Here is a 21,114-nt window from a genome sequence, read left to right as displayed (position 1 = left end):
CCGATATATATATTTTTATATGCTTTGTTTACTCAGAGGATTACTTGGATTTTTTCTCTGGTTAAGAACACGTTGTCTGTGTTCCTCCTCTAGAGTTCAGTATTGCAGTCACTATTTTAGACCTTCTGAGAGGTTTTATTGATGACTTCACAGGCTGGATCGTGAAAAAGACTCTTTCAGAGAGTTCATGGCGTCTCACTTTTCCTTTTGTGCCGTTTGTAGTAGTCTTAGATTGGGAGAATTTCCTGTTGTCTGGGTACTTTGTTCAATGATTGCCTACCCGCTGATGTTCTGACCTCAAATCATATTCCATTTCCTCTGCCGATCCAGATCTGGATAGGCATGCCACCATCGCTCAGTTACTGGCTGTCTCTCCAAATCAGTCTCCAAATTTGAGAGGAGCACACTTCGCCTTGGCTAAGTGACTGAGAGATAAATTACGCAGTATCAGACTGTGACACTACATTAGTCCTTATACTGGAGACATTTTTTTATGCATCAAAAATAGTCATGGAATTGGGTTTCTGATTTTCTTTGTAATTTTCTCCCTAAGATAAAATAAAAGCACTTGTCTTGGGGCACTCTTAATACTCTAACAGACGGTTATATCCCCGTCAATCCATGACAGTACTACTGCTTCATACCACCATGCACGCTGCACTTTGTCTGACACATTAACACAAATTATATCATGCTACTGGCTTAATTAACTATTACATCCGGAAAAACACGAAATTTCCTAACGTGAACCCATGAGTTAATCACGGAGAAACAAAGTCTTATTAGAGAGAAAGATGTTGAAATGCTCTGTACACAAGGCGTGATAATTAACCAGCAAAGTGATGTTTGTATTAAATTGCTTTTCTGCTAATAGAATAATCCTTTTGTAATAAGGACGGGTAAATAGATTCTTAATGAAGGAGTGCATAAAGGACACATTTCTGTTTTGTGCCTGTAAGGAACAATTCTACCTGTACTCCTACACAGGATCAGAACACGCTTTGGATGAATTGTGAGCCCCATGAGGGGATTCTGCTTTTGGGCCAACAATGCTGCCTATTTGAGACCTCCCGTGCGGGCTTTTCAGACGTTTGACATATTAGGCGAGCCAAAAGCTCTTCGCCTTCTTCTTTATAATAGTAACTTAATGTTCATTGAGAGACCTGGAAAGACTTCAGGAAGGTTTACCAGCCAGGGAGTGATACCAAGCACCAACGAAATATATATATATATATATATATAAGAGCAGAAGAAAGCTTATTTTCTTTATTTTCTTTAGTCTCCTGTTGGAAAATGGACTAGTAGACTTTTCTAAGCCTTATTATAGAATAGAAGCCACCCATAGTATCACCATAACAACTAATAGAACGTTCCTGCTTATTTGATCATTCTATTCTGTTAATATGGCAGTAAGACCAATTTCCAACTTTGCCCCAGAATCACATTTTTAATACAGAACCCCTGTTGCCTCCGGTCAAGAGGACGTGAATAGAAAAACATAGCTTCTTTAGTTCATGGTTTGGAAAGAAACTCATTTTTTGGTTGGTATTTTTTGAAAAAAAAATAGGCCAGTTGGACACTTTTTACGAGGACGTAAAGTTTATCTCTTTATTAGCATCGTCGGATCAGCAATTTTCAAACCTGCTAATATTTCTTGGTTATGCAAATGGCTGCTTTTCTGTAAGTTTTCGAACTGTGGAAATAGACATTTTACAATAACTGTAATCATCCATGGTTGTTTGCAGACTAGAAAAACTGACAAATATGATCGGAGAGCTGCAATTTTCATTCGGTCTTTTTGTCTGCTTCTGAATAGCTTGGCGAGCCTTCCCCAACTGCCCTGCAATTTTCTGCAAAACACATATTTGTGTGCTGGATCATACATACTCAATGAACGTGGAGAAGCAACACGGTGGTATTGGATTTAAAGCTCTTCTAATGTATATTGCATCACAGGTGGCCATCATCACATGGAAGATGTAATGCTAGACTTTGTAATCAGGGGTAAAGAGCATCCGGAACAGTTTATAGCAAATAAAATCTGATGTTTTCTCTGTGGTAGCTGATTACACTTTTGATCACCAGCAGATGCTATTTCATTTCATATTACCAATCCTTACTCACATCATGATAAGAAAATAAATAAATAACGAGGCTAAGAAGGGTTGATGGTTTTGTATACGTCATAAAGGTAGATGTCCATGTCATGATATATTAAAATGAATTTAGCTTTACGGGTAAATATCCTGCAGCTTACCACTTAAGTAACATTTATAATATAGTCAGGGTTGGATTCACATTGTAGGTACCACTAGGCTCAATAAACCATGTACCTGCCCTCGGGGCAATGCCTTTTTTGTGCTGACCTCTATCTAGCTTCCTGATTATGAAACTTTTTATCCTCCTGATTTTCACTAGAATGTTTGTAGTACTTTAGACAAACATATTGTTTTGCGGAAAGCTGTATGCAAATAGGTCACAATTACTCTTGTGTTGCTTCCTAATTACAAGTCAATTAAAAGGCGTGCACCATTCTTCTGATTAACCGTCAGAGCAGGCGTACGTGAAGTTGCAGTTAATTGGAACATTTTCATAATTTCTTCTTGGGAAATGACACTTAGACTATCTCAACCTCGCTTTGGAGTGGCGGATTAGTGGTGGTTAGTATTCTACTTGGGTACCCAGAATGTCTACAATGCCAACAATATATGTTTACTGTACCGAGATGTGGTGTGGACCTTCAGTGCTGATTATTTTCAGCAGGGATGCACCAAGAAGTTGACCCGGGTCCTTTTAGGGCTAGCTTTGCAGGAGTAATAGATGAAGGACATCACAGTCTTCCCATGGGTGATGTGTGACCTCAACATACAGAAAGCACAGAAAGCAAAGAACAAAGGCTCGCACACAGAGACAGACTGGTGGTTAATCTGATGACAGTAAATTAACACAGACAATAGTGAGACTGCTTGCAAAGACCAAACTTTGAGCTGAGAGCCATCTTGTTAGTTGGGGCCGAGCCAAGCACTTGTGTCAAGGCGATGGCAACTCGCCTAGCTTTAATACAATCTAATCAGCCTGAAGTGGCTGCCAGTTGGGTGATCCATCTAGAGACCCAAGAGATTAGACAGAGTCTGGAAAATTATTATTTAATGTTATTATTTCAGATTATTTCAGCTAAATGTGGTGAATATATCGTGCTTACCGTGGCAAAGAAGCATGGAGGGTTTGTGTTGCGATACAGATGACACAATCAAGGCAAGAAAATGAAGGGATGTTTTATCACCCACACCTTCCCAATTAATTTGTCATTTTTAAACACAATACCCCTCTTCTTCTAGCTCCAAATTAATTAGAGCTTTATGTTTTGTGTGTTTCACTAGTTTCGCAGACGCAGAAGGTACACAGTCTCTAAAGATAAAAATAGAAATGTGTTTTTTCTAGATTCAAAGAAGTTTTCGCATTTATTTTGTACCGATTGTCTTGTGCGGCTTTTGTAAAACAAGTTCATGGTGTGACATCCAGTATTACACTCCCAGGGGAAGCAACATCCAGCAAATTTAATGAGACTTAAAAAGAGTAAAAATGTGATTTAATCTGGATTAATGGAACTGCATTGTCACATAGGTGCAAGTAATGGATTGTGCGTTACGGATTGATAAATATAGTAACACAATGTATTTGTTACTTGATACAATTGATCAGTAAAAAAACCCCAAAAACATAGTGTCGGCAGCTCTACCTACTACCTACCTCCAAAACCAGGTATGTATTTATTTCTACATTTCCTCATTGGCCAGATGAATCCCAGCCGTTACTTTAGGTCTGAGCCAATGTTGTCACATCTACCGTCACCCAGGAGCACACACCGGAGAAGCCCTTCACCCTGAAACACTTAGCAAGGGGTTGAGCAGTGGCGTCACAACCTGGGTGCTGAGGGTGCAGACCGCCCCTGGGTGACACCTTACAGGGGGCGACACCACAACAGGCAGGGAACTCTATAAGAGTGTAATCCGCCTGGGATCACCCTACCATAGCACGGCTGCAACCGGAGTGGAGGAGGCAGACCCGGCACTGGCAGATCATCACTGGACGGCGGAGGAGGAAAAACACATTACTAAGAAGGGGTGACACCATGTGTCATCGCACCGGGTGACACCAACCCTAGTGACGCCACTGGGGTTGAGCCCAAAGATAAGCGATCAAGGACCTTGATGTGGAGGCTCAGGTATAGACAGGTATAAATAGGAGCAAAGCACATTGCATTAGATGAGCGCTTTCTACAGCAGGGTAATTACTAAATGCTGTTAACGGTGGCTCAGAAATACATGATTTATTTTTATCCATATGAAGTTTCATTCTAATCCCTGCCCTTTCAGACCTGGTTTGATTAAGTAATATCTTATTTATTTGAGACTAGTTTATACTTCTCTTGATTACATGTTTCATAATATAGGCTTGTAACCTGCCATTATGTTCAGATATTTAAGAGGCTCTTATCAAATCAGCCATGACATTTTTTCTAACATCGCCTTTCAGTGGTCACTAATGCATTAAACATGAGACATGGTGCTGACTTTATGATCCAGGAAAGGCTTAAAAACCTTTTGGCTTTTTGTATATACAAAGTTACTGTGCATTAGAAGCTTAAATCACGGGGAAGTCAAATGCTAGGGCTGGACAACTTGGATTACAGTCATCGTAGGACAAGTATGCAGTGAGAGTGGTTAGAATGCAGGGAGAATGGCTAGAATGCAGCAGGAGTGGTTAGAATGCAGTGTGAGATGCTCATGCAGTGGGAGTGACTAGAATGTAGTGGGTGTGGTTAGGGTCCAGTGGGAGGAGTTACAAAAGAGATTATAGTCGGCCACATGTGAAAATGTCATTCTGTTATTTATCCACATTGGACATGACCCCAGAAGCCTCTTGCTAATGATGGCCCATGAAGGGTCTGCGCGACTCATTAATCTGATATTAGTATAGCATATTATCACTGCTAGCAGGCATGCTCAATATGACTTAATATATCTTAATAGTAGACTGAAATATACGCGTGTCTGGCCGCAGGAATATTCTTAGATCTTTAAAATAGGTGTCATAAAGCCTTCTGCAGACTGTAAATGTCTAGACCACAAAGGCTTGTAAAACTGACATGTCGGTTCATTAAAAAATAGCACAACTCAAGCAAATGGATCCGTAGACCTTATAGCGAGTCGCTGATTCATATCTGCACTTTTCCATCAAAAGTACACATTTGACCAGACCCTTAAATACCATTCATTTTGTCATTCCATGTGCCGCTGGCTGACAGCATGTAACACAGTTTAACATCTCATGCTGAGTGGGTTTGAATGAATCACACGGGCAGCTTGCTTATTGTTGTTTATGATGCCTGCTCTGTGTTAAAGGAACAGTTGCACCATTTTTAATCATGCACGGGGTACTGGAGTGTTTATGTGTTATTTAGACTAGATCTGTGATTTTGTCCCTTGCCTTCCAACTTTTATTGGGGATGCAGTGAGGGGCAAGCCCACCTCCCAGTCCTCCACCACAACATATTACCATGCCATTATCTGGTGAAGCGTTCCTAGGGGTTCTACCAGGTATGCTCTGGGCTACGTAACATCCACTGATGCACATGGATTCCTGCTGCTGCCCATACTATGACACGTGTATATTATCAAGCTTTGGATTAGTGCAGCTTTGGACCATGGCTGGTATGTGTCTTTACTTTTTATGTATAATCTGGAACACAGAGATGCATTTACCACTGATGGTTTTGCTTGTATCTGTTTTTCTGTACGTGTCACCATCTAAGCTCTCTATAATGTGCTGAGAGAAATGATGAATATTTAATCTATATTAGTATATATATTATGCTGTTATTTTAACACATTTGAAATACATATAAAGAACCTTCTATTGGTCATGTGAAGGAGGATACATGCGCCGACTGGGGCAGTATAACACGAGTCAGCTAATTTTATTGAATTTTCGGGAAAAGAAAGCAATTAAACATTTGGCAGTGGATTTGAAAACGGAGGAACTTCTGACAGTACTCAGCAGGGAACAGCGACATCAGTGTAACATTATTATAGGAATACTGGAGACATCTTGTGGCAAAGAGGAAAAAGAATACTAAAAATGACTGTGATTGCTTAATACAAATACATTTTAATGGATACATAAATAGGTAATTACAAAAATTTAGAGAAATGAATTGTGCTTGTGATGCCTGCTGTTGATTTTAATATTTATTTGTGCATCTGGTGGTTTCCAAATCAGCCTCAATGAGCGTCTACGCTTGAAGCTTCTGTCCCATTTAGACAAAGAAAAAGCTCTCAATAAATCTCAGCAGATCTGTATTTTTTTCATCTTAAGGCTTTGCACATAAAACCAGTATTTTTCAGTATAGCAACAGATGATCGGTGCTGGCTTTTGTGTCAATAACAGTTAAGCATTGGCATGCCTGGATTGGCATACTGGGATGCTGCCTTCAACACCAAATTTAACAAAGAAAATGCGAATGCGTAACATTGTAAAAAAGCTCCAAACAAGGACTGTGTGATTCAAAATATCATATTTATTACATGGCTAACATAAGAGGGGACTCAACATCCGGTGAGTGAGCGCCTTACACATTTTACGCCTAACACTGATGCTTAGTCATAGGCATAGAGACAAGAATTAATTTCCTTATAGAGGTTACATAGGAAAACATAGCGTGTGTTCTGGAAATTAAATGCATGGTATTCCCTGTATAGCAATTAAAATATAATATAGAATCACAATATAAACATAATAAACATTATATATATCTATAAACATGGATCCTATAAAAGTAAAATAAACATGAATAGTCGTGATTATTTGTTGTTTATCTATACTTTCTTTTTAGTTTTTATTTTTCAATAATAATAAAAATATTTTTTTTAAAGAGTCATTTCTCTCAAGTTCAATTTTTTTTGCATTTTTTTACATATTTTGGCAAAATATACACATAGCTTCACATTTGTACATTCCCATTGTTTTCAACCAATTTTTATCTTCTGAATCTTCTTTTTCCCCTCTGGCTGGCAGATAACCATATATGTAACGTTTTGGCTTTTCATGCAATACATTGTACCCTCTCTGAGCTCCTAAAGCACAGAGGTTTGGGACTGGCCACCAGAAAAGGTGCTTTAAATTTCAGTGTACACTGCCTGCTTTATGCCTCGTTATTCCATGTAAAGCCAAATGTATGAATAAACACGTTTCCTATCAGTTACATGTTATACCCATCTGTGGCCACAAGGCGGAGCAGTATTCCTCTTTGTGCCTGCCAGGCTGTGTCGCTGTTGCATGTCATACCCATCTGTGGCCACAAGGCGGAGCAGTATTCCTCTTTGTGCCTGCCAGGCTGTGTCGCTGTTGCATGTCATACCCATCTGTGGCCACAAGGCGGAGCAGTATTCCTCTTTGTGCCTGCCAGGCTGTGTCGCTGTTGCATGTCATACCCATCAGTGGCCACAAGGCGGAGCAGTATTCCTCTTTGTGCCTGCCAGGCTGTGTCGCTGTTGCATGTCTTACCCATTAGTGGCCACAAGACGGAGCAGTGTCTGCCTAGTTGTGTCGCTGGGCACGGCAGCCAATCAGTGAGAAGCTCTACGTCAGCGTCATCGGACTGCACAGGAGCGGGCGAATTTGAAAGTGTAATCGTCGGGTGTGGACCGGAACCGTTCCCCGGGCCATGGAGGACATGCCCGTCACCGAGGCCGATCTCCCAGCGAGCAGCGAGCGGGACTTACGTAGAGGTAACGATCCCGGATCCCTGCATGACGGTGCGGGAGGGACACGGTCTGTGCTGCAGGCCTGCACGGTACACTGCGTGGATAAACAGCGGGGCCGATCTGTGTATAAATATATGGAGAAAGTTACATCTGTCCCCAAACACACTCCATATAATGTAAACACACACACACTCTCTATATGTATAGGTGATATGTTAAATGTACACACTCCATATGATGTAAACACACACACACACTCTCTATATGTATAGGTGATATATGTTAAATGTACACACTCCATATAATGTAAACACACACACACTCTCTATATGTATAGGTGATATATGTTAAATGTACACACACCATATAATGTAAACACACACACACTCTCTATATGTATAGGTGATATATGTTAAATGTACACACACCATATAATGTAAACACACACACACTTTCTATATGTATAGGTGATATATGTTAAATGTACACACACCATATAATGTAAACACACACACACTCTCTATATGTATAGGTGATATATGTTAAATGTACACACTCCATATAATGTAAACACACACACTCTCTATATGTATAGGTGATATATGTTAAATGTACACACTCCATACGATGTAGGCACACCCACACACTATATGTATGTATAATGTACAAACACTCTCTATATGTGTATATATGCTATATATATATATATATATATTGTACACACGCACTCTTTATTTGTATATGTAATGCACACATGTACACACCCATTCTATATATATATATATATATATATATATGTATATATATATAGTCCCCCCATGCACTCTATATATATGTAGTGTCCCCACGCACACTATATGTATATATGATGTCCATTATTGGTTCCTGGTTGCTTAGCGCAGTTGTGTAATTCTATATAGAGTAGTATAGATTTCTATAGTATTAGAGCCCATGTGATTCTCTGGTTTGTTCCATTATTTGGCTATGACAGAGCAAAGCATCCATGTGCAAAGTGCTGCCCCCAGCATGCCCCGGTCTATGTGCCCCCGGTCTATGTGCCCCCGGTCTATGTGCCCCCGGTCTATGTGCCCCCGGTCTATGTGCCCCTCTTCCCAGAACTGCCTGCCCCTGTGTGCCGGTGTCTGTGTCGCCTCCACCCTCCCTATGAGTCCTCGACTAGCTTTCGCCGTGCCTGTAAATGGCGTTTTCCTGTCATGCTTGGAAATAAATCACTTTGGGGCCTCTGTGTTTTATTATTGCTGCTCCTCGAGACAAATATTTCCACTAAAGTTTCACTGCTGAAGGAAAACATTAGTCATTGCCGTGCATGGCCGCCCGAGTGCTGAGACTGAGCGTTACGGAAGGAATAATGCAGCCCCTGTGTGTAATGACTTTATTCGGTGACTGCATCTGCTCGGTGTATTTACTGACTTCATGCCAACGCGTTTCAGCTCGGCCACGATCAGCTCGTCTTTACCCTTCCTTAATATTCCTTCCCGCGTTAAAAGGGTTTACCAGAACGCGGCCTCCCGGCCCCGCAGGACACTCGTTATGTCTCTCCGTTGTTTAGATGTTTTTATAATGCGGGGCAGGCTTAGCTGTGGTTGATGAATGAAGTGTCGGGGTTGCGGGTTCTTCCTCTCTTTAGCGATGGGACCCGCTCGCTTCCTCCTGAACGCTCAGCGCTTGCGGATCCTGAATAATGTTATCGGCTTCGGTGACAATGTGACGATATAGCACGGTGGGAACGATCGCCGGTCTGAGCACAGAGGGGATGGACGCTGAGATATGTTCCTCAAAAAGCTTTGCCCCATCTCTAGGTTTGTTCCAAGAGGGATACGACAGTGCAAGTGACTACGGGAGCTGCAAGAAGCTCGGGAAATCGGTGCCGCACTTCACATCAACCGGGAACGTGCTGTTTCCTGATGTATTTCAGACCAACAACCTTCTGTTCTACGAGAGGTTTGAGGCGTATAAGGACTATCTGCTCGGTAAGTGCCGTCATTCCGTGCTTTGCTCGCTTGCTGTGTGATGAGCATCAACCTGCCTCTTCATCCAGGACCATCCACACCAGAGTTTATAATGCGATGGGACACTCGGTGATGGGACACTCGGTGATGGGACACTCGGTGATGGGACACTCGGTGATGGGACACTCGGTGATGGGACCAGCTGCTTAGTCAGGGGGGGTCATACCCCAGACCGTTAAGGGCCGCATCCAGCTCATGTATCTGCTGTCTTACAAAGTTCTACAGTAGATACGTTTCTCATTTATCAGACTTGGTTATTAAACGAGGACAGAGCAGTGTGACCTCAGACCAGCGGGTTGATGGCCAGCCTCTTGTACTTGACTTTGACACTTTAGCAAACTCAACCTAACTAGAAAGTGAGTTTTATTTTCCTCCTTACCATCTGTGGACTGTCGGCCCCCCCCACTCCTCATTGGCAGCTTCATGCTTAAAATAAACCTTATTTGCAAAACCAGATTTTTCTGTAGCGATGAAGAGCGGACCACCAGATATTTCTTTTTCAGCAGGAACTGCAGTTGATGTGCCAAATAAACAGGTGCGCAGATGTCTCTGCTGTCACAGACGCGCATGCTGTCTAAATATAGGCTTCTCACAGTCGGCTCGGGATATAACATGTTTAAGCTCCTCTGCTTCCCGCTGGTCACCGCGTGGCCCTCAGAGCGCTGCTATCCTGGCCCTGAGAGTCGGAGCCGTGCCCTTGGCTCCGTTCGCTAAAGATATATAGAGCGAGCCTGTCCCTGAGGTTCACCCATCCTAACGCAGGGCACGGTGCTTCATGAGATGTTTGGTACCGGGTTATTGCTCAGTCTCTCCATCCTACTACACGTCTCACATGGAAATTCATATCATGGCAGCCGTTGTGCCAGCCTGACCCAAATATCTCAAAGATGCATCCTTAACACCTTCTAAATCTTTTTTGCTAAGGTGATAGCAAGCCATCAGAAGTCGAAGAATTCATCGGTGAATACGTAGAGAAGGCTATAGAGCCGACGGGCTGGAAGGCTGTCTGGCACACAGATATCTTCGACGTTCTGGTGGAGGTACGTTGAGCGCCGTTTATTGACCTGGACCTCGTAGAATGAGAAGTATGCGAGTGAAATATAAGCGCAGGACGCAGCAGAGGATGAGGGAGCCGTCTGCTCACCGGGTCCCTCAGTATCGTTAAATCTATTTCGGAGCGCACTCACGGCTCTAAATCCTCCGTTGTGTTTAAGGGACTCTCTGCCTGAGTATTTTTTAATAAAGGACTCGCATTTAAAAACAGTTTCGTTTGCAGTTTGCTTTGCGGTAGGGATCCCCCCGAGGCTGCTGACAGCTGGCTCGCATAGCAGGTATCGGCAGGCCTTTTCGCGGATTACCTTCAGGGCCGTCCCTGCGCTAATAAACCGTTCGTGTCCCGGCAGCTCGCCGTCTCTGCGTTGTGAACCTGCACATAAGCTGTAAATGAGAACACTGACAGTTTTTACTATGTGCACATACATTCCCGGTGAACATCCAATTACATGGCATCACTTTTAGGAAGCGTAGGGTGGGACGTGCAGCGACGTGTGCGGGGATGAGCGCGACGTGTGCGGGGATGAGCGCGACGTGTGCGGGGATGAGCGCGACGTGTGCGGGGATGAGCGTGTTTATTATAATGCGTTGGCTGTCCCCTGACTCGGGTCTACTGGTTGCAGGTGACAGATGTGGACCCGTCCAGTCTGAAAGCCGTGGTGCGGCTGTGCGAGCCGCTGCTCTCTGAATCCCGGGTCAGCGGCATTGGCGGGGAGGGCATTGGAGACCTGCTGGAGGTTAAGGACCAGAAGGTTCCTCTGCAGGAGCTTTACGTGGTGTTTGATGATTCAGGGGGCTTTGATCAGACGGCGCTCGTTGTTGAGCATGTGCGGTAAGTGTATTTCACCACACGCCTGCCTGGCTTAGTAGACTTGGGTACCGTAACCCGGTCCTGTCAATCAGCTGCGATAACTGGTGCATAAGTGAACATGTATTAATGATAATATCTCATTCTGGCCTTTCCAGCCACTCTCTGTTTTTACAAATCTTTGGCGTGTTTATGAGAATCTCAATCTGTATTTTCATTTTGAATGCGCTGAAGTTTCCTCCGCTTATTTCTTTTCTCTCTAACCCCTTTCTCTTTTTCTAGAAACTATTTTCTGCTGTTCTGTATCATAAACCTCACATTTTCTCTGTTGAAGAGCATAATTGCACCTTTGTACCAGAAAAAAGAATCAGGAAATCCTCCTTTTCTTTAGTTTTTTCTACCAGCACATCTGGCGGCCGTGGGATGAAGAGGAAGATGACCGCTTGGATTTCTTTGTCCGTTGCGTTGAACCTCGCCTGCGTCTGTAAGTCCTTCAGGAATTTTTTTTTTTGTTTGTTTGTTTTTTAAATTGTTTTAATTATCGTCTCACATACTTACGTGCCACGTCATGTGTTAATGGCTTTATCTGCACATTGAAAGCTAAGTTTGGAGAGGACTCTGCACAGATCTTGAGACGTGGCATTGCAATGATGACAGTTGGCCACTGGGTGGCGCTGCTTAACTACACAAACCATGTATTTTTACCATAAATGCAGAACTGCCTCCTTATTGCACCCATTCTCTGTTAAAAGGCTCAATGTTTCCTGTTCTTAGTATGTTTTCAAGGTAGTTTGCATACGGACGCGCCACTCTTCCCACACATTAATATAATTTTAGATGCGCATCTGCCCACAATGCACTTCAGTAAGCGTGTTAATTCTTTCTTATATACCCCCAATATAACGGAACATGTAGCCATCCCGCAGACATCTTTCACACTCCTTCCTCAGCAATTCGTTATAGTCTTACAATAACAAGCAGCAGGTACGTTATTCCATGCGCAAACAGGTTTTAATGATGAGATTGTTTTTCTGGAGAAGCCTGTTGTGACTGCTTTAGTCCATTCGTTTTCAGCACCTATCAGAAATTACTCTCGACTGCAAACTTTACATTTGCAGATGACAAAAGGCATTTGTCTGGGAGATGTGTGAGCAACGCAGCAGATGGTCCAGCAAAGGAAAGGAGGGGTGCTTTCTCTTACATCAAAGATAACTTTGCTTGTCGCAGTATTTGGTTACACACCTCCGAGCCATTTAGGATGATAGAAGGTGGATACCGGCGTGATAAATACCAGCCAAAGCCTTTGTGATCCGATCAGTCTTAATAGACAGTAAATTGTTTGCATTTGCGAGGAGGAGGCGATGAAAGAGAGTGACAGATTGCGGCTCCTGTCAAAATTTGGAGTTCTTGCCGTGGCCGGTGTATACTTGTACAAGCAACCCACGCGAAAATGTGGTGCTTGACTTATAGTTGCCTCGGAGGCTGGTGTGCTTTTACTTTGCCTTTGCGCTAGGGCCTCCCATTTGGGCATTTTACTTTCAATTACATTTCTAGAGTACATGATAAATCGCGTATATTGTGTTTTAACCTCCACACGTTTTCTGTCCCATGTCCTACATCTCCAGAAATGCACGTTTATAGAACGCGGTCATTATAGATGAACTGAAATCCCCTTTTGTGATTAGCCCGCTTTACGTTCTGAGACGTTGTCTTCTCCGGGTAGACTGAGTGCTTCTTCTCTCTTCTTGTTCTGTTACTGTTGCAACCATTGACTGTTGGTAACATCAAAAGCTGCAGACACCTCCGATACTTCATGTAGGAAATTCAGCTGGGAAGATGCGCCAAGAACATTAGACTAGGACAGGATGAAAGTGGTGGGAAGCTCGCATATGAATACTTAGTCGCTCGACGTGATGGGGTCTTTTGAAGGACCGCGTTCTGTGTTCGGTGCCTAAGGCTAAAGTCACAACCGCATGTACTTCTTTTGCAGACATTATGACATCCTGGAAGATCGGATCCCATCAGCGCTCGTGTCGGAATATCACAAGCTTCTCTCGGAATGTGAGGAGGTTTATGCGCGGTTCACCAACCTACGCAACAGTTTATCCAACAAAGATTCCGACTCGGAACTGGAACTGGATAACGTGTCTATGGTGGAGGGGATGAAGATGGATGACCAGATGGAGAATTTGAAAAGGAAGCTCAAACTGATTGAAAACCCTCTCCTAAGGTTGGTTTGGAGCCGCAGTGAGCGTCTGCGCGTGACGTCGTGTCCCGGTGACATTGTAAAGGAGTCATGTCTTGCATTGTTTCTGCAGATATCTGTTCTGTTATCAGAGAAACTCTGGCTCGTACAGCGTGAAAGCCAAAGGACTTCGTCAGACGGGTGGGAGAGTTATTCATATCGTATCCACAACAATGACCTTCACCACCTTACAGGACCTAATGACGGAAAGACTTCAGCCTGAGAACAGACACAGAAATGTAGAGATTCAGGTGAGGAGCCAATTGTCCTAACAGCGTTACTTCTCGTGTTTTAGTTACACATCGAATCCTGATTGCGCATACATTTTGTGCCAATGCATCCTGGTGCCATTTTTCAGGAATAGTTGCCTTCAGAGCCCTTTTCAGCTCCTATATGTAGCTTAAACCATTAAGTGAAGCCCATGGGCACCCTGCAGTGGCATGCGCATGTGTTTCTCCCACATCTGTACATCTTGTTTGCTCTGCAGTTTCACAGAGACCCGCTGGAAGCCGTAAACGCGTGCTACGAGGGGGACCTTGTCATTATCTGTCCCGGCCGATATGAGGTTTATGGGGTGATCGGCATCGCAGACTCTATAGAGCTAGAAGGTAAGCACACTGTCAGGGCTTTGTGTACAGCCGGTTACTGTGCAATGGGTTGGTCGGATTATACGTTTGGGTCCATTACTTACAAAAGCCATCGTCCATGAGCTTAATGCTCATGGTTATCCGAGCTACTAATAACAATAATTGAAACTTGCTCGTTGGCCGCAGATATGGCGTTACAGACTAGCCAGGCCGGCTTTACCAGTCAGTATGTTGGGTTTCGGTTTAGGATTCAGCTGTTCAGAAGCCGCTAAGGCTGCCTGCTATATTTACATATATGTGGGATTTCTAGTTATAATATAGACCTGCTGCGCTGAAATAGGACTTTGGAGCTCCCTACTGCCTTGGCTGTTTATTATCTGCCAAACACAGACTTTTATTTTCCGATGGGCTCCCCTCCAACTCGCCAGAGCAGGCGGAAGATATAATGTAAAAGGAAACGCTACTTTGATTCCACATTCTTTAATCTAGAAGCTTCTCGCAATGAAATCATGGTAGATCTCTTCTCCTACGCCTGCTTGCTTTATGTGAAGCGACGAGTTCTGCACGTCTGGTTAACACAATGCAGTCCGCGTTACGTGAACTTCGTTTGCGTCCCCCGGTTAGGTCTCCATTGTCTGGTTTGAGTAGCAAAAGGCTGGCTGGTGGCCACGTCTGTTCTGGAAGCCGTTGGAAGTTTTACTAACTGCAGTATTCATGCATCGCTGGATGTTTTCTTTCCACAGGATACGGTCTGCCAGACGATGTTGTTATTGAAAAAAAGGGGAAAGGGGACAATTTTGTCGACTGCACCGGAGCCCACGTCAAAATCTCCAACGTGAAATTTATCCAACACGAAGGAGTGGAAGGCATTATAAGTAAGTAGCCTCGGCTATTGTGAGCTGCACAAAGTGGCCACGGATGGCCGTAAATGACCTCTGCTTTCTAATCACTGCCTGAGGAAACAAGAATGAGGAGAGATGGGACAGAAATAGTTCTTTATAAGTAGGAAAAGTCTTTCTTCTGTTCTATAGATCCCAGCATGCAGGGGTTCTACGTTATGGACAATAGAGAATGTTGTGTTTAGTACTTTCAATGTATATCTTACATGGATGCGCACACGCATACTTTGTATGTTTCTCTGTACATACGTGTGTTGGCTTCCTTCGTTGTAGCAGCTTGTGGGCTGTAATGTGCTTGGGCCGTAAGCCCCGTCCGACGTGCTCCCGTTATTGTTTCGTGGTTGAGGCAGCCTCTTTGCCCTCCATGATTTTTTAACGATCCTGAATGACGGTCACCAGTGGCCTAAATTTAAGTGACTACCGATTTATTTTTCCTTTTTGTTCGGTGTTCTGGTCTAAATCCGCGGGGATTCTCCTGTATGTATAAAAGTGCACGGATTTAAAACGTTGCTGAAAATCTGTATGCATCCTTAACGTAATCCCATCTCGCCTCCTGTCACTGCCACAATTATTTCTTTTCCGACGTCGGAGTGTGAAGCTGTGTTCCTGAGGCTTGTGTCTAATTAGCACGAATACCTGTTGTTTTAACAAGTACCTAATACACGTAAGCTGCAGACAGCTGGGTCGGGCCGAGCATCTAACTGCACTCTTCCGACAATGGTGTAAATTAATATTATAACACAAGGTGCTCCAAACTTTCAATATTGCTCCAAACATCTTAACCACTTGATGGCTTTTCTTGCACGGTGGAGAGAGATGAGTAAAAGCTTTTTTCTCACTCCTTCGTTTACTTCTCATCTCATTGCAATTAGTGCGAGAGGAGATCGCAGGAAGGCCGTGCCAGCGGTGGAGGCTGCAGCCTGTCCCTGGGGCTCGTTTCTCTGCGCTTAGAACAAGCCTAGTGCAGGAATAGGGCTACCAATGGCTTATAAAGTGGCAATGCCGGCTCCATGTCCTACCTGACCGCTACCGCGATACAAAATAACTAAACCATTCCACGTGGGAACCGGTTCTTATTATTATACGAGTGTTTCTCACGGTTTTCCACTTTTCTAGGTGTCCACAGTGGGAAGGCAGAGCTGGATAACTGTGTTTTACAGTGTGAGACGTCAGGAGTCACGGTGAAGAACTCTGCAGAGCTCCTGATGAAGTATTGTGACCTGTATGGTGCCAAGGTATCTGTTTTATATTCAATCCTTATGCAGATGCCTTGCTACAGAAACCAGCGAAATTTATTGCATGGCCTATGGCAGGGCGTGTGTCCCTCTAGGACCTTTTATTGCACAATCCCTCAGGGCACTCTAAGCATTAATGGGTTTGGATTTGTAACGGTTACAGGAACCTAACTGCTTGTTCAGGGTACAGACTGCCCGCCTCACACATACGCTCACTAGGTTTTTCTGTCCCTTTGTGTTTGTGGCAGGGAGCAGGAATAGAGATCTACCCCGGCAGTAACTGTATATTGACTGGAAATGGCGTTCACCACTGCCGCGACGGCATTCTTATTAAGGTAAGTACCTGCCTTCGTTCTGGGTCTTAGCAGCTGCATTACAATCTAGTGCTGATGGTATTTGGGCAATCAGCACCGAGCATTACTACGGACCTTTATAATGCTATATATTTACTGTCCGTCCATCTCCAGTTATAGACAGCGCCACTTCCATTATGGTAAACCATGTATGAAGACAGCACTGGTGTTAAGAGCCACGTTACAGTCTTTTCTGTTTGCAGGACTTCATCGATATTGTTTACGACACCCCCAAAATAATCATGGAGAACAACGTCATACACAATAACGAGGGTTACGGAGTTGTCTTGGTGAAGCCTGCAGCCACCTTAGACGTGTTGAACGAAGAGCCAGAAGAGTCTGAAGGTAACTATATAACTATTTAAAGAGCATCTGCCTTTTGTTGGGCTTTGGCGTTTCTGGGATGTTAATTAACCCTTACTGATGTGCTGTAGGTCACAACCCTGAAGAGAAAGTAAAGGAACAAGAGGCTCCGTTAGATGTGCTCCTTCCACCACTGGATATTGAAGCTTGTGACGTGGCAGATGAGCAGAAATATATTTCCTCTGTAGGTCAGAAGGAAGCTGAAGGTAATCACGCCATCACAAATGAACTAGTCGCTAATTCAAGACGGAAGATTGTTATGAAGAAAAGGCTGAGCACCCTGGGCATCACCAAAGCAGATGACGACAAACTGACGTCCCAAGAGATGTTTGTCTCCATAGTGGGGAACCAATTCAAACGCAACGGAAAAGGCAGCTTTGGTACCTTCCTCTTCTAATGCGATGCACAGACGTTACACGCAGCGTTATACACTTTTTACGTTTTCTATATTTATTCACTGAAAAGGAATTGCACGTGTGTGTATATACCCGAGCGTACCGTGTGTGTATATACCCGAGCGTACCGTGTGTATATATACCCGAGCGTACCGTGTGTATATAAATACATGGCCGTACCCTGGACTTTTTGCTTTGATGTTCTTTATCAGGACTGAAGATGTGGACTTGTAAATTTCACAGCTTGCTACTCGCACTTTGTCTACCGCAAAAATTCCCACTTCTAGGCAGTGGATGCGTTCATTTTCAGGGTTTTTTTTTATTGTACATTTCAAGGGGTTGTACTCGGTATCGCTACAAAACTTTTTTTATTTTTATTATTTCAGTAAGAACTTTAGAATTACATGGCTAATAATTTGATCCACTTTTACTAGTACCCATGTTGTCTTTAAAATAAAAATGCCCAGCAAAACCTGTTGTGTGTCGCAGTCTGTCCGGTCACCCGAATGGAAGCTGATACCCCAAGAGATTAGAACCAAAGCCTTACCGTGGCGGGGGTCACGGGATCCAAAGCCATGAAACCTGTCCCTAGATTTAAAACATCCACATTGTCATAAATTGAAATATTTATTATATTTATTAATCCACTTCAATTCACATAAACTACAATCTCGAATGCTTTGATATAGAGATATATATAATATATATGAATGTCACATAATGAAAAGTAAAACCCATTTGTTCTTTTTGATTTGTATAAAACCACCATAGAGTAGATCGCAATTAGTTTAGCGATCTCAAATTACTTGTAAAGGCAGCATATGTAGTATTTAACAGGTTTAACGGGCTGGATGAAACTTCCACTTTACAGATGGCGCTTGAGCCGTCACTTTGCCATTTGATTATATTAGAATAAGTCATGGTTCCTGTGGGGGTCACGTCGTCCCCCTAATATCTTCCGCCCGAGCCGTAGAGACGCTCTCACCTTCTGCAAACAGCCAGTGAATCGTTCGTTATTAAATGATTAGTCGTATGGCTTGCTATGTTTTGGCCGTTCTGTGCAGCAGGTGCTGCCAAATCTCTCTGCTAAGTTTTCAAAAGTGAATCCAATTATAGCCTGCAATAAATTACACTCTTTAAAAAATTAGAAATCTAGCACCTATTTTATTACCGACATAAAACAGTACAGGTGAAGTAAATGATTCTGTTAAGAGTCGCGTGTACTTAATACAATTTAGAACCTTGGCCTTGAGTCGGATCCAAATCACAAAGTTGATGGAAGACGATGAATTTGGGCGTTCTGAGCGGAGAAAAGCCGGAAGCTGCCTCGGCCACTGGTTTCCATTACGTACCCACGGATACAAGCCGGTACTTGGCCCATTCACCTGCACGGACAAACCGGCAAATACCCGCGTTTACACTTTCCTCATTTATATAAAATAGATATAGCGGTCCATTCACACCCGCAACGGGCACTAAAGGGAAGCGGGATGGACTTGATATTCTATAGTTGGGGAGATGATGGATTGGCTGTAATACATGGACTGAGTTCTCATCACTCCTGTAAGGATGGGTTACACAACACAAGACAACGTATGTGGGAATCAACAGATCACGGCTTACGTCTTTACCAGCAGCGCCCCGCGATGTACGTGCCCAGAGTGCCCTTATAGCAATATAGGGTCCCGGGTAGCTTCTGTCTTTCTATATTTCTAGGGGCAGCGGTTTCGCCAAATAACAGAGCCAAGTACCTTCTTAGAGGCTAACAGGGGCTGGTGTGTTTTTTATCACGTATGCAAGTTACACAAACCTTAACTCCAAGTCTAGTGATCCGCTGCCTATCGATTATTATATACAGCACTTAAAGTAGCTTTCTATTAATTGCTGTGACGCTTGTAACTAGATGAATGGAGGGTCCGCTTTATTTTTTGTGTTCGTTGGTATAAATAATCTAACGTGGCTTCCTCGGTATTATGCTACCAGTGGGGCTTTGGGAGTCCAGCTGTTTGCCTAACAAAGGCAGGCAGTGATTTAATACAGCGGAACATGAAATAAACATATCCGGGAGCTGTCTCCTGTCCAACCGACCTCGCTAAGTCTCTGTGGCTACTAACTTTATCCTCTACTGCCAACTCAAGAGGAAAAAAATGTCCTTGTTATGTGAAATTAAATAATACGCACTCTATGTATCTTGTCAAAAGTGATAATTAACTATTATACAGCAGCCGCAGCGAAGCCAGGAGCAGAAGGAAGCCAGCATGTCAGAAGAAATTCTTTCCAGTGCAAAGGATTCTTGCCAGCTGTCGCTCTGTATTTTAACAACTTGCACCTTTCACAGCCCTCTGAGCAGAAAAGGGGGCACGGAATGCCCCCCGACTGCCACGTACTGCATGCATTAATATTGACAAATGTATTCTTGTTTTAGGAATGGCTGCGACAGACACGCTAAATTCTGTTTTATGGCTATGGGGTCAGCCAGCAGCTTTCAAGAGAGGTTAATGAACAGAACCGGCTCCCCTATAAGGTACTTAAAAGGCAGTAGAGTATGGCAAAGCTAAACGGAACCGTCCCCAAAACAGAACTGACGGCAATACGAATGGAGTGCGTAGAAGGTGTGTGGAGTCCCGGTTTTGGCCTTTTTAATAACTATTTGGTGCGGTATGCAAATAAATGGCTCAGCGCTAAATATATTTATTTACATATGATACCACGCAGTGATGTCACAAAGACACATTAATCTGATTCTTTTGGAGCTACTTAGCGACTTCCATCGAAGTCGACTTGGCGATCGAAGACATTGGTGAATGGGCTCTGAAACATCATCAGAAAAAGGAAAGCTCTTGGGCAATTTAACAACTGGAGTCATTTTCAGAAAGCCTGGAATTTCCCAGTTATCAACCTCACAGCCGAATGGAATCAAAAAACCTTTCAGTTGATAACTGGCTCCACAAACTGACCTTCATGGGGAGAAAATAGACAGCGAGGTAGAGGGAAATGATGTGTTCTGTAATTTTATTGTGCAGCGGCTATGCTGGAAGTATACATCTGTGCGGAGTTAAATAAAAACCATATAAAAACATCCAACCTACTTTGGGTTCTTGCACAAACCCTACTCGATGTTCTGGGAAGGGTGACGTTATTCGTACAAACTCATTCAAACTCTGCCAATTTCCCCACCTGTCCCACCAGCAGGAGCTGACTCTCTTTGGAGGGGACTGGCATAGCAGGCATGACATCACGGATGGCACCCATGTCATGCCAACGGTGCACGTCCATACAATATCTGCAACAGGAGAAGACAAATGACATCACGGATGGCACCCATGTCATGCCAACGGTTCGCGTCCATACAATATCTGCAACAGGAGAAGACAACTGAC

The 21,114-nt window shown here is 43.5% G+C and overlaps 1 protein-coding gene across 1 annotated transcript in view; it reads left to right on the top strand.

Annotated features, from left to right (window-relative positions):
- LOC149299322 (SHC SH2 domain-binding protein 1 homolog B-like) overlaps nucleotides 1–17,736 on the top strand; it is a 33,351-nt gene extending 15,615 nt beyond the window's left edge. Inside the window, exons 5-17 of the mRNA XM_089486341.1 lie at nucleotides 8,758–8,960; nucleotides 9,587–9,757; nucleotides 10,721–10,836; nucleotides 11,473–11,681; nucleotides 12,049–12,141; nucleotides 13,648–13,887; nucleotides 13,976–14,153; nucleotides 14,390–14,510; nucleotides 15,233–15,364; nucleotides 16,505–16,623; nucleotides 16,872–16,958; nucleotides 17,180–17,321; nucleotides 17,411–17,736. Of these exons, the coding sequence (XP_089342467.1) occupies nucleotides 8,758–8,960; nucleotides 9,587–9,757; nucleotides 10,721–10,836; nucleotides 11,473–11,681; nucleotides 12,049–12,141; nucleotides 13,648–13,887; nucleotides 13,976–14,153; nucleotides 14,390–14,510; nucleotides 15,233–15,364; nucleotides 16,505–16,623; nucleotides 16,872–16,958; nucleotides 17,180–17,321; nucleotides 17,411–17,736 (2,137 nt within the window). The remainder of the gene's footprint in view (nucleotides 1–8,757; nucleotides 8,961–9,586; nucleotides 9,758–10,720; nucleotides 10,837–11,472; nucleotides 11,682–12,048; nucleotides 12,142–13,647; nucleotides 13,888–13,975; nucleotides 14,154–14,389; nucleotides 14,511–15,232; nucleotides 15,365–16,504; nucleotides 16,624–16,871; nucleotides 16,959–17,179; nucleotides 17,322–17,410) is intronic.
- The last annotated feature ends 3,378 nt before the right edge of the window (nucleotides 17,737–21,114 follow it).

Source organism: Sceloporus occidentalis, unplaced genomic scaffold (assembly GCF_023333645.1).
Source record: "Sceloporus occidentalis isolate IW3139 unplaced genomic scaffold, rSceOcc1.0.p SCAF_29, whole genome shotgun sequence".
Lineage (NCBI taxonomy): Eukaryota > Metazoa > Chordata > Lepidosauria > Squamata > Phrynosomatidae > Sceloporus > Sceloporus occidentalis.
This window is presented reverse-complemented; position numbering and strand designations above follow the sequence as displayed.